Source organism: Triturus cristatus, chromosome 10 (assembly GCF_964204655.1).
Source record: "Triturus cristatus chromosome 10, aTriCri1.1, whole genome shotgun sequence".
NCBI lineage: Eukaryota > Metazoa > Chordata > Amphibia > Caudata > Salamandridae > Triturus > Triturus cristatus.
Genome location: NC_140593.1, coordinates 644,318,153 through 644,332,099, shown reverse-complemented (window position 1 = coordinate 644,332,099; position 13,947 = coordinate 644,318,153). Strand labels below are relative to the sequence as shown.

General features: G+C 44.1%; 1 protein-coding gene across 1 annotated transcript in view; it reads left to right on the top strand.

The window, feature by feature from the left end:
- The window catches only part of LOC146789841 (cyclin-dependent kinase-like 4), a 516,383-nt gene that overhangs the window by 429,549 nt on the left and 72,887 nt on the right, over positions 1 to 13,947 (top strand). Inside the window, exon 8 of the mRNA XM_085632203.1 lies at positions 3,619 to 3,675. Within this exon, the coding sequence (XP_085488329.1) occupies positions 3,619 to 3,675 (57 nt within the window). The remainder of the gene's footprint in view (positions 1 to 3,618; positions 3,676 to 13,947) is intronic.

Genomic DNA, 13,947 nt, shown 5'->3' with positions numbered 1-13,947 from the left:
CTGACCAACTTCAGTTTACTTACAATGTAAGTGTTTATATGGTCTTTTAGGGACTACTTATTTTATTTCCTGCGAGCCATGGCGCCCGCTTCCCGGGCCATCATGAGCATAACTTTAATATGCACAGGCCCCGTGCTTGATTTTTTTAGCTCGTTGGCCGCTTTCATGATTATTTTTTTATTACCATGGCACCCGCTTCATGGACCGCCATATGAATAACATTTATGTGCCGGCGCCACGCTTAATATTTTAGCATGGCCCTCACTGTCATAGTTACAATGTTTCATGGCTTTTCAGAAGTGTCCCTGAAAACCTGTTTGTTTACCCAGAAAAGTCTCTCGTAATAAGATTTTTAAAGGTCCCCGGAATGGCCAGCTTCAAGGAGTGTGCCTGCTTTCCTTCCCTGTCTGTAACAGGGGCTGCTACTCCTTGGCTACTCCTTGGCTCCTCCTGTCTCTGCTTGCCCTATCCCTGAGAGGAGCAAGTTGTGAGCCTGGAGCATCCGCCCTCTGTGTGTCAGCAGTTGGATGGAGGAGCCGGGATCTACCCTGTCATGGTCATCCCGTTCCCTGTCATCAAGCGCCTCTGCCCCCTGCTGTGTGTGGGCGAGCTGACCTGGAGGACCCCCTGCCAGGCCTCAGCACACCTTTGCTACTCAACCACTGATGCCAGCCTGGGGACGGGAGGCTCCTAGGCCCCCAGCAAGTCGGGCAAGCAGCACAAGGGGCCCGAGGTTAGCTGCTGCATTAAGTATTTCATCTTCAACTTTAATGTAATTTTCTGGGTACGTTCGGTTTTCTGTGTGTTCACCCCCTGTGGTGTTGTTAGCATTCGGTTTGGCCTCATGAGTGTCCCAGGGGTTCCTGACCCTGCCCATCTCTGAGGCTCAGCAGCTGCCCATAAATCAGGAGAGTCGGGGTTGGGCGGGGAGCACGGAAATAGCCAGATGATACTAGTGTTAAACTAAAACTCCAGAGAAACATGCAATTGCATTAATTGTATGACGCTGTAAGTCTTAGTTAGATATTATCTAAATACTCAACGGTCCATGAAACAGGGAGGTGCTTTGTTCTTGGGCTCTCTGCTCGAGGCTGCGGGAATGATAGGCCACAGAATGCAGTTCAGTTATATAATATCCACCGGTCCACGGTTTTAGATTTCTCAACGCACCTGTACCTGGTGTTATCAGCCTACTCAGGCCTTGGTTTTGTTTTTTGTAGGTCTGCCTTGACAGTCTAGTTGCCTGGAATCTATTATTTCCAAACCTTTAACATTTACATAAAGTGGGCTTTGGCTCCGCCCCCATAAAGTACCACTCTCTCACCTCATACTGTTGTTTTTTGTGTATTATTCCTCCTATGGAGTGCTCGCCCTGTAGTGCAAGAGGGATTGTCTTACACTTTAAAAGTACACTTGATCATCACACATTAAATACTTTATCTTATAGATGCATTTGATAGTAATAGCAATAATTTTTTATATGTTCACTGCAGCAGATTTAAAAAAAATAATTTAGTCAGGACTCAAATAAAATCCAGATCAGTAACCTTTCATGTGACAAAAGGCGATCTACACTGACCAGAAAAAAGAGACACAACTGCGAGAGTGTCTTGCTCCAGAGATGGGTCATCCCAAGGGCTCTGTACTTCTAGCACCCCCCTTTTTAGGTCGATCCTAGGCAGCACGCATGCGGTGTCTTCTAGACCTACTGTAATCACTATACGGAGTATAATCCCGCCTGCTGCTTGCCATTGGTTACCTCCTGCATTGCTCTTCTTTTGTGGCTCCTTATTGGTTGGTACACCAGATACATAATTTCAGTTTCATGCTGAGGAGCACTGACCAACTGCAATTTACTTACACTGTTAAGGCCCTAATTATGAGACTGGCGGGCGCTGTAGTGGCAGTCCAGCCACCACCGTACCGGCAGTCCGACCACCCGATTAGGACTTTGGTGGTCGGACCGCCATTGCACCGCCGCAATCGTTAGGGAACCGCAGTAGTCTCAAAGCTGCATTATGCTTGGTGGTGCCCTGAGGTACCGCTGAGCATATTTCAATTTTGCTTACCACCAACTGTGTTATGGAGGTACTTCCTCCATGTAACTGCTGGCAGTGAGGGAAGAAAGGGAGCCCCGTGCATGGGGGTGCATGCAGAGGAGCACATGTTGTGACCCCTGTAGATTTACCTCCCCCAGTTCCTGCACAGGAAGGAATACACAACGTGGTGCATTCCTTCCTGTGCAGGAACTTGCACTGGAGGTCACACCACGGTGCTGTATAAGGATCACAATGAGCTTCTAAACAGGACCCCTATGCCGCCCGCCTGCCAGACCACAAATTACTTTTAATAATCTGGTGGGCATTGGTGAGCTTCGGCGGTCCTAGAGTGGGGCGGTGGCGTGCCACCCCCTCCAGGACCACCGAAACTCAGAATCAGGCCCTAAGTGTTTATATGGTACTTTAGGGGCTACTTTTTTAGTTCCTGCTAGTGATTCACTACGCCACCCGCTTCACTGGCCGCACATGCATAACTTTTCTGTGCACGGGCAACGTGCTTCATGTTTTAGCACGGCGCCCTCTTTCATGTTTATATCTTTATCACCATGGCACCCGCTTCACAGGCCGCTCTGTGTATAACTTTTATATACACGAGTGCTTCGATTTATGTTTCAGCATGGCGCCGCATTTATGTTTACAACCCCAATAGATGTAAATCTCACAAATGCGAGACCTATTCCAATGCAAATGCTTGTTTCAATAGCTCTCACTTTCGTCTTCGAAAATATTGGCATGTTCAGTAATGTTGTGCCTTTGTGTGCTGTGTTGTAGGTCATGGTTTCTCCCCTCCCTGGAGGAGATGTTTGGTTTATTCCGTGTGGTGATGTAAGCATCCAACTAAAGGGAGGTGAAAGCCCCTGCTTCAGAACTTCCTGGGCCGTGCTAGCTACTATTTTTGTATCTCCGTTTCATCTATGGATTAGGCCAGGATCCAGGGAGCAACATAAAAGGTGCCAATAGATTGTGGAATCGTCCATCCTGGGAAGGCCCTTATCTTCAAAATTTGAAGCCAGCCCTGGTCTTAGGATAGGACTTATGACGTTCTTGCTGTGTATGGATGATATCAGGGAGTGACCAGAGAAAAGCCATGGTTCAAACATTTATGAGTTTTAAATGCAGTTCCTCGCTTTGTCCCTCTGCTTTCTCATGAAAGGGTTATCCGTTCAAAAAGAAAGGGGTCTATTCTTGGCCACAGTGATATTTTGACAGTGTTGCGAAAGAGTTGGTGGTGTGGAAAATTTCCAATTCATTCATATTTAGAAAAAATCCCATTGTTCCATTCATAGTGGATAAACAGTTGAGTAAAATGAGCATGTAATGGAGTGGGGTGAGACAGGAGAGAAAATGAGTGACAAGAAAATACTGAAAGGGAAGGAAAGGGAGAAGAGAAAGAGAGTTTAGGGGCAAACTCCACTTTTATCCTTCTGAACTTGACTTGAGTGACTAAAGCCCCTTCTACTTCCCAAGACTAATGTAATTCAGTTTGTGGTCTGCTCTATATGTTTTATCAATACTAGTGGATTAATTATGAAGAAGGCATTATTTGTGTTTTTTGTAGGAGACACTAGAAGAAAAGTTTCCGAATGTGCAGTCAACGGCAATGAATTTCATGAAGGTAAGGAAGAGTAAGAGATCGAGAAATCATTTTTTGATGCATCCTACCTTTCCCACAAAAATGTTTTGTACACTGGGGGGGTGCGGACAACGGGAATGCTTAGAATTATGTAGCATCTCAACAGTATTCCCATCCGGTCCCAGTGTGAGCATGTGCTGGGACCGAGTTTGCTGTTTGCCTTCGGCTGGGTTGCAGTTTCCACGGCATCTCTGTACCTGAATAAACATAATTTTCTCCACTTAGTTTTCTGGTGGCTCTTTACTTGGGGAGTTATTACAACCTTCTTTGGCGACTCCGATGCAACTGCATAGATGCGGCTTGCGTGACACTGCTAACTGTGTGAGGTGTGGAATGGCAGATGCAGACTTTTTGCATGTGGCATGGCAATGTGCGGGTGTGTTTGCCTTCTGGTCAGAAGTGACGAAACTACTCACTGATATTGTATTGGAACCTGTGCAATGTGTACCTGAGGTATGTCTATTGGGTTATATGAACCGCCTAAAGCCATGTAATAGACGCATAGTTGCTGTATCTACCTTATTTGCCAGGCGGGCTGTGGCGCAATGCTGGGGTGCAAAACATACCCCAACAATTAAAAAATGGCTGCGTGAGCTGTTGTATTGTAAAACTCAATTACTGGCTTATGAAGAAGAGTTACCTGAAACCTCTCGTCCTAGAGACTTTTGGGCTCCGCTTACCGCGTACCTGTTGACAAGGCCAGACTTGCAGTGACATTATATATATGCACTGCATGCCCTCATGTACTTGCTGATTTGCTGTAACTTTGATTCCCTCATCATCCACGGTGACTGGTTTTTACTGTTTCCAATTGTAACCTCCTTAGACAACTCTGCCTCTGTATAATAGTGGGTTGTTTCTATTTTGTCAGTGTACTTGTCCTTGGCTTCTTCTGCCTAAAGGAGGGGGGGGCTGGAGGGGTTGGATTGGTATTGATCTATGGTAATGGAATGTGGATCTTGTTAACATTATTTTGGTTGAAATTAATAAACACAAAAAAAAAATCATTTAGAACAATAGTACAATTTTGTAAACATTTAAATTATTCAAATAAATAACACTGTACATTTTTAATCAGCTATGGTATTTTTTTAAGTGATACTCATTATTTTAAAAGTTTTTAAAAATATATAGAAAATCATCCAAAAAAAGAAAAAATAGTTACAAACTTCTTTTAATAAATAATTTTTTTTAAAATACCTTAGAAATTCACTAGGTTACAGGGATGTTATAGGTAGGAATTTCACCTTTTTTTTAGAATGCAGTAGCAGTCTATTGCTTATGTCCTGAAGAAAGCCGGGGCAAAGGGCCCTGAAGGCTGAAACTAGTTGACTATATTGTAAAGCGGCCTATTTGCTGAAAGCTGCATTTGCACTATTTTAATAGGATTGGCAGAAATATTTGTATTAAAGGTTTTTTTCCCTCCCAACTCCCTTTTTAATCTCACTTATATGCACTGCACGCACTGGTAATTTCTATCACACAAGTTATGGATATCCATTCTTGATTTTTGTAAAATAATGACCATACTGGTCGTTTTCTGTCTACTTTCTCATTTCCTTCTATCGGTATTTCTGTGGCCAGGTCGCAATCCGTTCCACATGATTTCCCTCTATGTTCTAGAGGAGTCGTGGTAGGAAGGAAGGATATCCAAGTGATGACACTGACCTCTCTTGGTAGTTGATGGAAATCCTATCATTTCGTGAAGGCTGTTCTTCTTCTTACCTATGTAATTATATCTCAGATACTGACTCTGTGTTTATAATCTGCAAAGTTGTGATAACTTGGTTTTTTGTTCCTCTCCCCTGTTTCTTGAGACCACCAGATTTTCTTGTAGTTGCTATAGGTAGGAATTAGCATTTAAAAGTCTTAGAAATTCACTGAAAAAAACGGAGATTTCAGGAACATTATAGTTAGGAATTTGAATTTTTCAAAAAACCTTAGAAATTCATAGAAAAAAACCAAAGGTTACAGGGACATTATAGTTAGGCTGACATTACACTTGCACAAACCAGAGAAATCCAGCTTTTATGGTTAGCTTAGCTAACTATAACTCGCACCCCCGCAATGCACTGCTGATGATGTAACAAATTACATCACTCATGACATTTTTTTTTAATCACTATAGCTGTTTAATTAGATTTTAACTGAGTGTATGTTTGTTGTATATTTATTAATAATGTTATAGGATTTTTATAACCACTGTACTGAAATTTTGTGATCAAAAATGCGTTTTTTATTAGATATAATTGCTTTTATGACATTCATCTGTCGAATAAAGCTTTTTGGATTGGATTGTTTTTTTCTATGAATTTCTAAGGTTTTTTAAAATGCAAATTCCTAACTATAACGTCCCTGAAACCTCTGTTTTTTTCAGTGACTATATATATATATATATTTGTTTTCATGATTTTCTTGTTCACGCTATTCTCGTACTTTAAATAGCAAGCAGGTAAAATCAGTATTTTAAGTCCTCAATATTTTTCACTCTATATCTTCGTATCACAATATTTGTTACCTCGATGAAATGCCATAGAAGCCCTGAGCCAGGCAGCCCAGAGCTGTAAAACTGCAGATTCTGACCCTCAGTACTTATAGACAGACAAGACTGCATAAAATCCTGAAAGATGTTATAAAGCTGGCTGATGAGCACTTGGAACCGTTAAAAATTGCATGATTCCTTGACTGTGGGAATGGTGCATGTGATACTCTGAATTGGAGGATGCAATTTCTAGGCCATTGGCCTGATACTCCATGAAATATTATAATACCTGCAGCGCTATGGAGAAAGCAGAAGAGAAGCAGGACAGGCTGACATTTGAACAGAAGAGAGCCTGCAAAGGACAAAGGGAACCCAGTGTAGTGAAAATAGGCTTGGATCAGAAGAAAATGAAGGCTGCTACTGACTAAGGGCCTTATTACGATATCAGGCGGAATCTTTCCGCCTGAATCTTTGTCGGATTTGGTTCTGACCGAATCGCGATTGCCGGTTCTGCACAACCTATTACGATGCTTCAGAACGCCAAGTCAAGTCAAGAAAGCTTTATTCGACGATTGTCATAAAAGCATACAAAATTTATATATATACACAGTTTACAAATAACATATTAAAAAATAGTTTAAGACAATAAATAAAGGCATTTGCAGAAAGATTGACATTACAGAATATCGGGATGGTTATCCCGCCAACATTTTATTCCTGATCACCCATGCCCTACCTAAAAACTTGGCAACAGATATGTAAACAAATGGGATTTCAGCAGAACGCATAATACGCACTGCCACCTTAGCATTTCTGGCACCCAGCTGTCGGCACATTGATTTTAACCAAAACTTGCGGGGAATTACATAGGATGGACATTGGAACAGAAAATGATTGACCGATTCAATAGGTGCAGTACAGCCAGGACAGTTAAGCGCGTTGGACACGGCCCATCTAGAAGTAAACTCTCTAACTGGGAGACTGCCAACCCTGAATTGAAAATATAGCTTCCTGTCCAAAGGATTTGTAATGTCATCCCAAAAAGATGCCAGAGAAATAGTATCCTTAAAATCAAGAAAGATACCAGACAATGAAAGCGGGGCTGTGGAACTAAAAACTCGAGTTGCTACCTTTTCCCAATATAAAGCCTTCAATACTTGTTTAGACGGGAAGCTAGCATTTAGTGGATCCTCCCACAAGATTTTTAAGCCCAGGTCTTGGAACGAATCACGCATTCTACGGAGCCACTTGACCTTGTGAAAAGTATACAATTTAATAATATCCATCAGGCCAAGAGCAAAGAGCCTGAGTTCAGGAGTCACCCATAGGCGTCTCCAATATAAAACTGGGCGAAACAGGGCAATTAGTGCTATTGGCCTTATACCTAGATCATAGGACAAGGGACAAAGGGGAGTACTCTGAGGTAGTTTAATGAGATTCCTTAAGAATCTATTTTCAGAGGTAGATAGTTTATATACATTATCAAAACCCCACAACTCTACCCCGTAGAGTGCAGCACCAACCACTTTGCCATCATACACCCGAAGAGCAGGGTTAATGGGTTTAGTCAGGGATTTGGCGTGTTCTTTGCTTAACGCGCCAGAGAGCTGGGAATGTTTAAGGGATGCCAAATCTACTTGCTTTTTCCATCCCAAATCATGTTGAATGCAGATACCTAGATAAGTTAAATCTTGGACCTGGTCCAATGGCATGTTATTCATATATATTTTACTTTTAAAAGATTTCGACTGGTTAAAAGACATAAATTTAGATTTTAAAACATTAATTTCGAGGCCGCGGGCTAAACAAAAGTCCTCAAAAATACCTAGAGACTTCTGCAGGCCACTCGGCGTTTTAGAAATTCGTCAGCGAACATTAAAATAGGAATTTTTCTACCTGCCAAAGAGGGGGCATCTACGTTTGCATCTATCAATAATGCAGCCACATCGTTAATATACAGGGAGAATAAAGTTGGTGCAAGAACGCATCCCTGTCTGACCCCCTTCTGGATAGGAAACTGTTTAGTCACTTGGCCGACACCACCCCATCGGATCTGTGCAAAATTATCTACATGAAGTCTGGCAATTAGGGAGATTAAGACTGCAGGCATCCCCATCTTATCTAAAGTGGTCCATAGGGATGCCCGGGGGACAAGATCAAAGGCTGCCCTAAGATCTATAAAGGCAGCATATAAGCTGCCCCCCCCTAAGTAGACTACTTTCCAATAGAGCATAGCAAAATGCAGCACCTGGTCAATGGTGCTTATTCTAGCTCTAAAACCAGCCTGTAAATGGGAAAGGATTGTATTCTCTAAAACCCAGTCCAGCACTTTATTCAGGATCAACCTGCCTAAGATCTTTTGTGTAGTATCAATCAAGCTGATTGGACGATAGTTGGCAGGGAGGGACTTATCTCCTTTCTTGAACACCGGGATAATTTCAGCACCTTTCCAAGAAGTGGGAATCGGGGCACCTCTGGCAATCAAGTTGGCTAAAATTAAGATATAATTTCCCCAAGATTTGCAATTATTCAAAAAATTATCAGCAGGGACTCCATCCATCCCAGGGGCTTTTCCAGGAACCAGTGTCTTAAGGGCAACAGCAACATCACCTATGGAAAATGCATCTTCCTTATAAAAGATAATTTGATAGTTAGAAAAGGGGCACATATCTTCTTCAGCAGCATACAAAGCCTCAAAATGCTTGACCCAAGCATCTTGCGAGACCCAATTTTGGGGTTTATCAGGATTCCCCCCAGTACCCCATTTAAAAACAGACCAGAAACGTCTCATATCCTTTTGGGCACCAGCTTCCCTAAGTTCCTCCCATCTTTGGAAGTCCCACGCTCTCTTTGATTTAAAGATAGCTTGCTTATAGTCATATCTGGCGATACGAACTTTCAGACTGTCGCCAGATTTCAATGCAATTCCCAGATTCACACGGGCATCTCTGCATTCAGTGGAATACCATCGTGTTGAGAGATCTTGTTTGGGCTTAGGTAATTTGCAGGGCCTTACAAAAATATTTTTGAGTTCGAGGAAGAAAGAATCGTGGATCGACATTTCGGGTGTGCAATGTGAATCCAAAAGACACTGGTTATATACAACACCTAAATCTTGGGTAGCAAGCTCTAAACTGTTTAAAATACGTGTTAAGCATTCTTGACTTTGGACAATCTTAGTCCACTTAACATGGCGCAAATCGTTAGTGATAACTACATCTTGTTGATACTGTGGAGGAAAACCACTATGGGCGGTGGGGGTCACCCAATACGAGATAGACAGGGAGAGAGGATTGTGGTCACTCTCCAATCTGTCTATAACCGTCATGTCCCTCAGGGTCTCCCAAAGCTCTATTGATAGTAAGATATAATCAATCCTGCTAGTACGGCAACCACTCTTGAAGGTAGCAGTCCCTAGCTTATCATGTACAGCCCTGCCATTTGTTGCACGAAGCCCCATGTTCAAGCAAAGGGCATTAATCTGGATTGCTATTTCAGTCCAGCGAATAGCTGGTTCAAGATCTAGACTTGGGACACCCCATAAGTCATCCTCTACCACTGAAATACTCCGATCAACACCAAGAAGCGGTTCAAAGGTTGTGTTAAAATCACCAGCTAAAATAACATAGGAGTGTTGGGAATAAGAAAGCATAAGTTCATCCAATCGACCTATGGTATCAGATTTCTTTCCACCTGTGCTTCTAATGTAAACATTATAGATATCCAGGAGCTTTCCATCTTTAAACTTGAGGTTAAGCAACTGGATATCTGGGTGTGAGGTAGGAAGCTCCTTAACAATGACACCAAGATCCTGCCTGATCCAAATAGTGAGACCACCAGAAGGGCGACCCTTTTTACCCTTGATCGCCAAAACATTGAAATTCAGGAAACCCAACAAAAACTGGGCCTCGAGTATCCAGGTCTCCTGGAATAAGCAGATATCATAAAGATTAATAAATGTTACCCAATTTGGATCTTCCAATTTAGATTTTAACCCTGCAATATTCCAGGACAAGAGCATCCCAAGCTCTGCATGTGATGCACTGCCCGCCTTTTGGGTCACCGGAATAGTGCTCGATTGGTTTGCCCTTGCCGGATCTGTGGAAAGGCCTTCTATTTCCCCACAAGCCAAAGTGCCTGGCTCAACATTTGGGATTTTATCAGTCAGCAGTGAGCAAACAGGATGAACTATTAGGCTGCACTCTTTATGCAGTCAGTCATTTTGTTCTAGGCACGACTCTCCCATGGGCAAACTAGAGGCTCTATCTAGGCGAAAAGAACCAGTAGGAGTAGACCTCATTTGGATAGCAGAGTTATCCAGGGAACAGCTTCTAAACTCGAGGTTAATTAAGTTGTCTGCTATAATAGGGTCAGTAAAAGTAACCTCAATAGAATCCATCCCTCTACCAACCTGGGAGATCCTACATACTCTTACTATATCGGCTCTAATTACAGAACAACAGCCCCTTACGTGCCTAATCCAATGGATAACCTTATTGGTCAGGGATTCATTGGTTTCATAATCAGAGCCAGAGGACAGGCTCGGGACATTCACCATATAGATTTTCCGAGGATGCGGAACACGAGTATGTGACCCAGAATTTTGTATTTGAAGATGGGAGATACCCCTTGGGTTGGTACCAGATCTTACATCAGCACATGAGAGTCTTCCAGCATACAAAGTATTCTGACACATACCAGGGGGACCAGGGGGGACTCTAGTAGAATATCTAGCAAGAGATGGAATAACAGCTTGATGAGTATCAGCCCTAGATTGAGCTAAAGAACGGGACTGATTGTTCGAGGGGCGAGAGACATGAGACAGAGTCCTACTACGTATGTTAGATGACTTATGTAAACCACCTAGCACTTCAGAAGGGGCTGTAGGCAGAACCCCTTCAACGGAGGTGGAATCAAAATCATGATGGGTGCCTAAGCCCAAGTTAGGTTCTTCTAGTTTTTTAACAGCAACTGTTAACAACTCAATCTTGTTTTGCATGGTTTCAATCAAGGAGCAAAGTTTTTTCACTGTCACCACTAGAGATTTCACATCCTGGTTGCTAGCCTCAGATCCCAAAAGAACCTCTGTTAAATTTGTGGTAAAACTTTCTCCAGATGCAGAGGCACCCGGATTAGGGACCAAGGGTTCAATGGGAGGCGAAGCAAGGGTACTAGTGTCAATGTCAATTTCACTCAATACAGAAAACCTATTGCTGCAAACAATAACAGATGGTTCATTAGAGGCAAGAGGAGGCTTGGGGGAGTGAGCTTGCCCCTCAGTCAATGATGCTGTAGGGGTAATAGGAGCCACTACTTTATCCATTTCCAGATTAGATATGTCCTCCCCACCCTTTTTCGGGAGAAACATGTCCGGAACCGTAACAACACCTCTGGTAATCTCCCTCCTCCCACCTACGGCAGTTTGAAGGGTAGGATTAAGTAGGTCCTCGCATTCATCAATAATGACATCTATGCGGTCCATCACACAATTACTCCCAGCATGGTGATGAGTTTTCTTCGTTTTAGTCCTCCTCAGCTTAGATTTAGTGGCCAGAGATCTTGATGGCTCGGACCCACCCTCCGGAGTTTTCCTCTTACCCATGACTTGGACTTAGAACAAGGGCACATAGACCGAATAGCAATACCTTGAGATGCCGGGAACGTGATGTCAGAGACTTGGCCGACCCGACCCTCGTCGACCCCGGACGGCCACAGACGGCCCGCCCTCTGCCCGGGCTCAGCCCGGCGCCGCCCGCGCGCGTCCCGCGACGCGGAGGGAGCCTCGCTCTTTATTGCGCCTCCGGGCGCGTTGTCCGGCGGAAGTGGGCGGGGCGGGAGAGAATGCTGGGACCTGTGGTTTTCACCCGACTTCGGCCTCGGATGACAAGAGGCGGCGGGGAAAATGGAACGGCCAAGGAGATGATTAGGCTGCCACCAGAGCCCAGGTAAGTGCTACGCAAGTCCGCAGAGTCCGCTGGCCTCAGGTGTCACTGCAATGTCCCCCCGCTCCACCGAGGGAGCCTCGCTCTTTATTGCGCCTCCGGGCGCGTTGTCCGGCGGAAGTGGGCGGGGCGGGAGAGAATGCTGGGACCTGTGGTTTTCACCCGACTTCGGCCTCGGATGACAAGAGGCGGCGGGGAAAACGGAACGGCCAAGGAGATGATTAGGCTGCCACCAGAGCCCAGGTAAGTGCTACGCAAGTCCGCAGAGTCCGCTGGCCTCAGGTGTCACTGCAATGTGCTTCAGAACGCCATTCGGAAGGAATCCCATTGACTTCAATCGGATCCTGTGTGACGACCGACAACACAGGCTCCTATGGGGAAAAGGGGTGTCTGTGGAAAACCTTGCATTCTGTGGCAGTCACCCCATCATGCCTGCCACACAGTGCATGGCTTTACAGGGGGGGTCCCTTGGCTACCCCCTCAACCTCAAACTGGAGGACTCAGGATGAAGTGGGGCCTGCTAGAGACCCAAAAGTCAATTTTCGACAGCTTTTTGGTGTTGGACAGACCAAGTCAGAAAGGGTGTCAGAATCCGACATCGTAATCGGTCGGTCGGAAATGCGGTCCGTAGAGGTGTACAAATCGTCTCCGATTGCCAGTCGGAACCAATATCGAATGACCGAACGGTTCCTGTTCCGACCGCAAGCATCGTAATCGGTCAGAATTGTTTCCGACCGAGTCAGGTGGATGGGTTCCTACATGGTCTAGGAGAATCTGACTGTTGGTCGGAGGCTTTCAGCCCGACATCGTAATGAGGCCCTTAGAGGTCAAAGTCATACTCCTGCAGTTCTTTACTGTGCATGCAAAGGTTTTGGTGGTTATGCAGGCAAGGAATGAGGCACCTGAGGCACATTCACTTCACAATCATATTCAAATCATTGGATTGCCTGAGACCACAGAACTAGGTAAACCAGTGGACTTTAGTGAAGCAGTGCGTGCAGAGGTTATGGGAAGATCCCTTTTTTCATAATTATTCATGATTACGTGAGTACATAGGGCAGTCAATCCTCTGCACCCCTAGATGCAATAGCAAGACCCATGATTGCCTGCTTTTTCAATTATAGAGACCGAGACCCACCATTGCTGTTGACTAGAGAGACAACATTATTCTTGTTTCTGGATTTCGCTGCTGCCGTACAGAAAGGCAGACATGCCTTTATGGACATAAAAAAGAGCTGCGGTCCTTGAACATTAAATATGCTATGTTATACCGATTGCAATTAAGACTGAAAGTTGATGAACGTATGCATTTCAGCTCTAACCCCAAGGAAGCTGCTAAGTTTATCACAACCAACTAAAGAAACAGAATGAGAAGCATCAAACAGCCCAGTTCTCTATTGAGCAAGATGAAACATATTTTCCTAGTGATGTAGAGTAAAATGTGCAGGTTAATACAATATATGTGTAAAGGAGAGGTGACTGTGACAGTATATGATAGCTAACTTCAACTGATTGAAGTTTCCAAGGTACTGTAAAAGGTTTAGAGATGCAGTCTTCAATGTGCTGTTTTACTTTTGAACACATTATGCCTATCTGTATTGACCCTGGTGATATCATTTGTAATGGGGATTTTAACCTTGCATTAGACCCCACCATAGATAATATAAATCAGCACATGGTCTGGCCAGTCTAATGTGCCAAAGATGCTTTAAAGAATAGTTTGTATGGTGGGTGTGTGGAAAATTCAAAAGGGCGATGAAAGCGTGTCTTCGTTCTACTCGACCGCACACGACTCCCACTCTTGCAGTGATTTGTGGCTCATATCAAGAG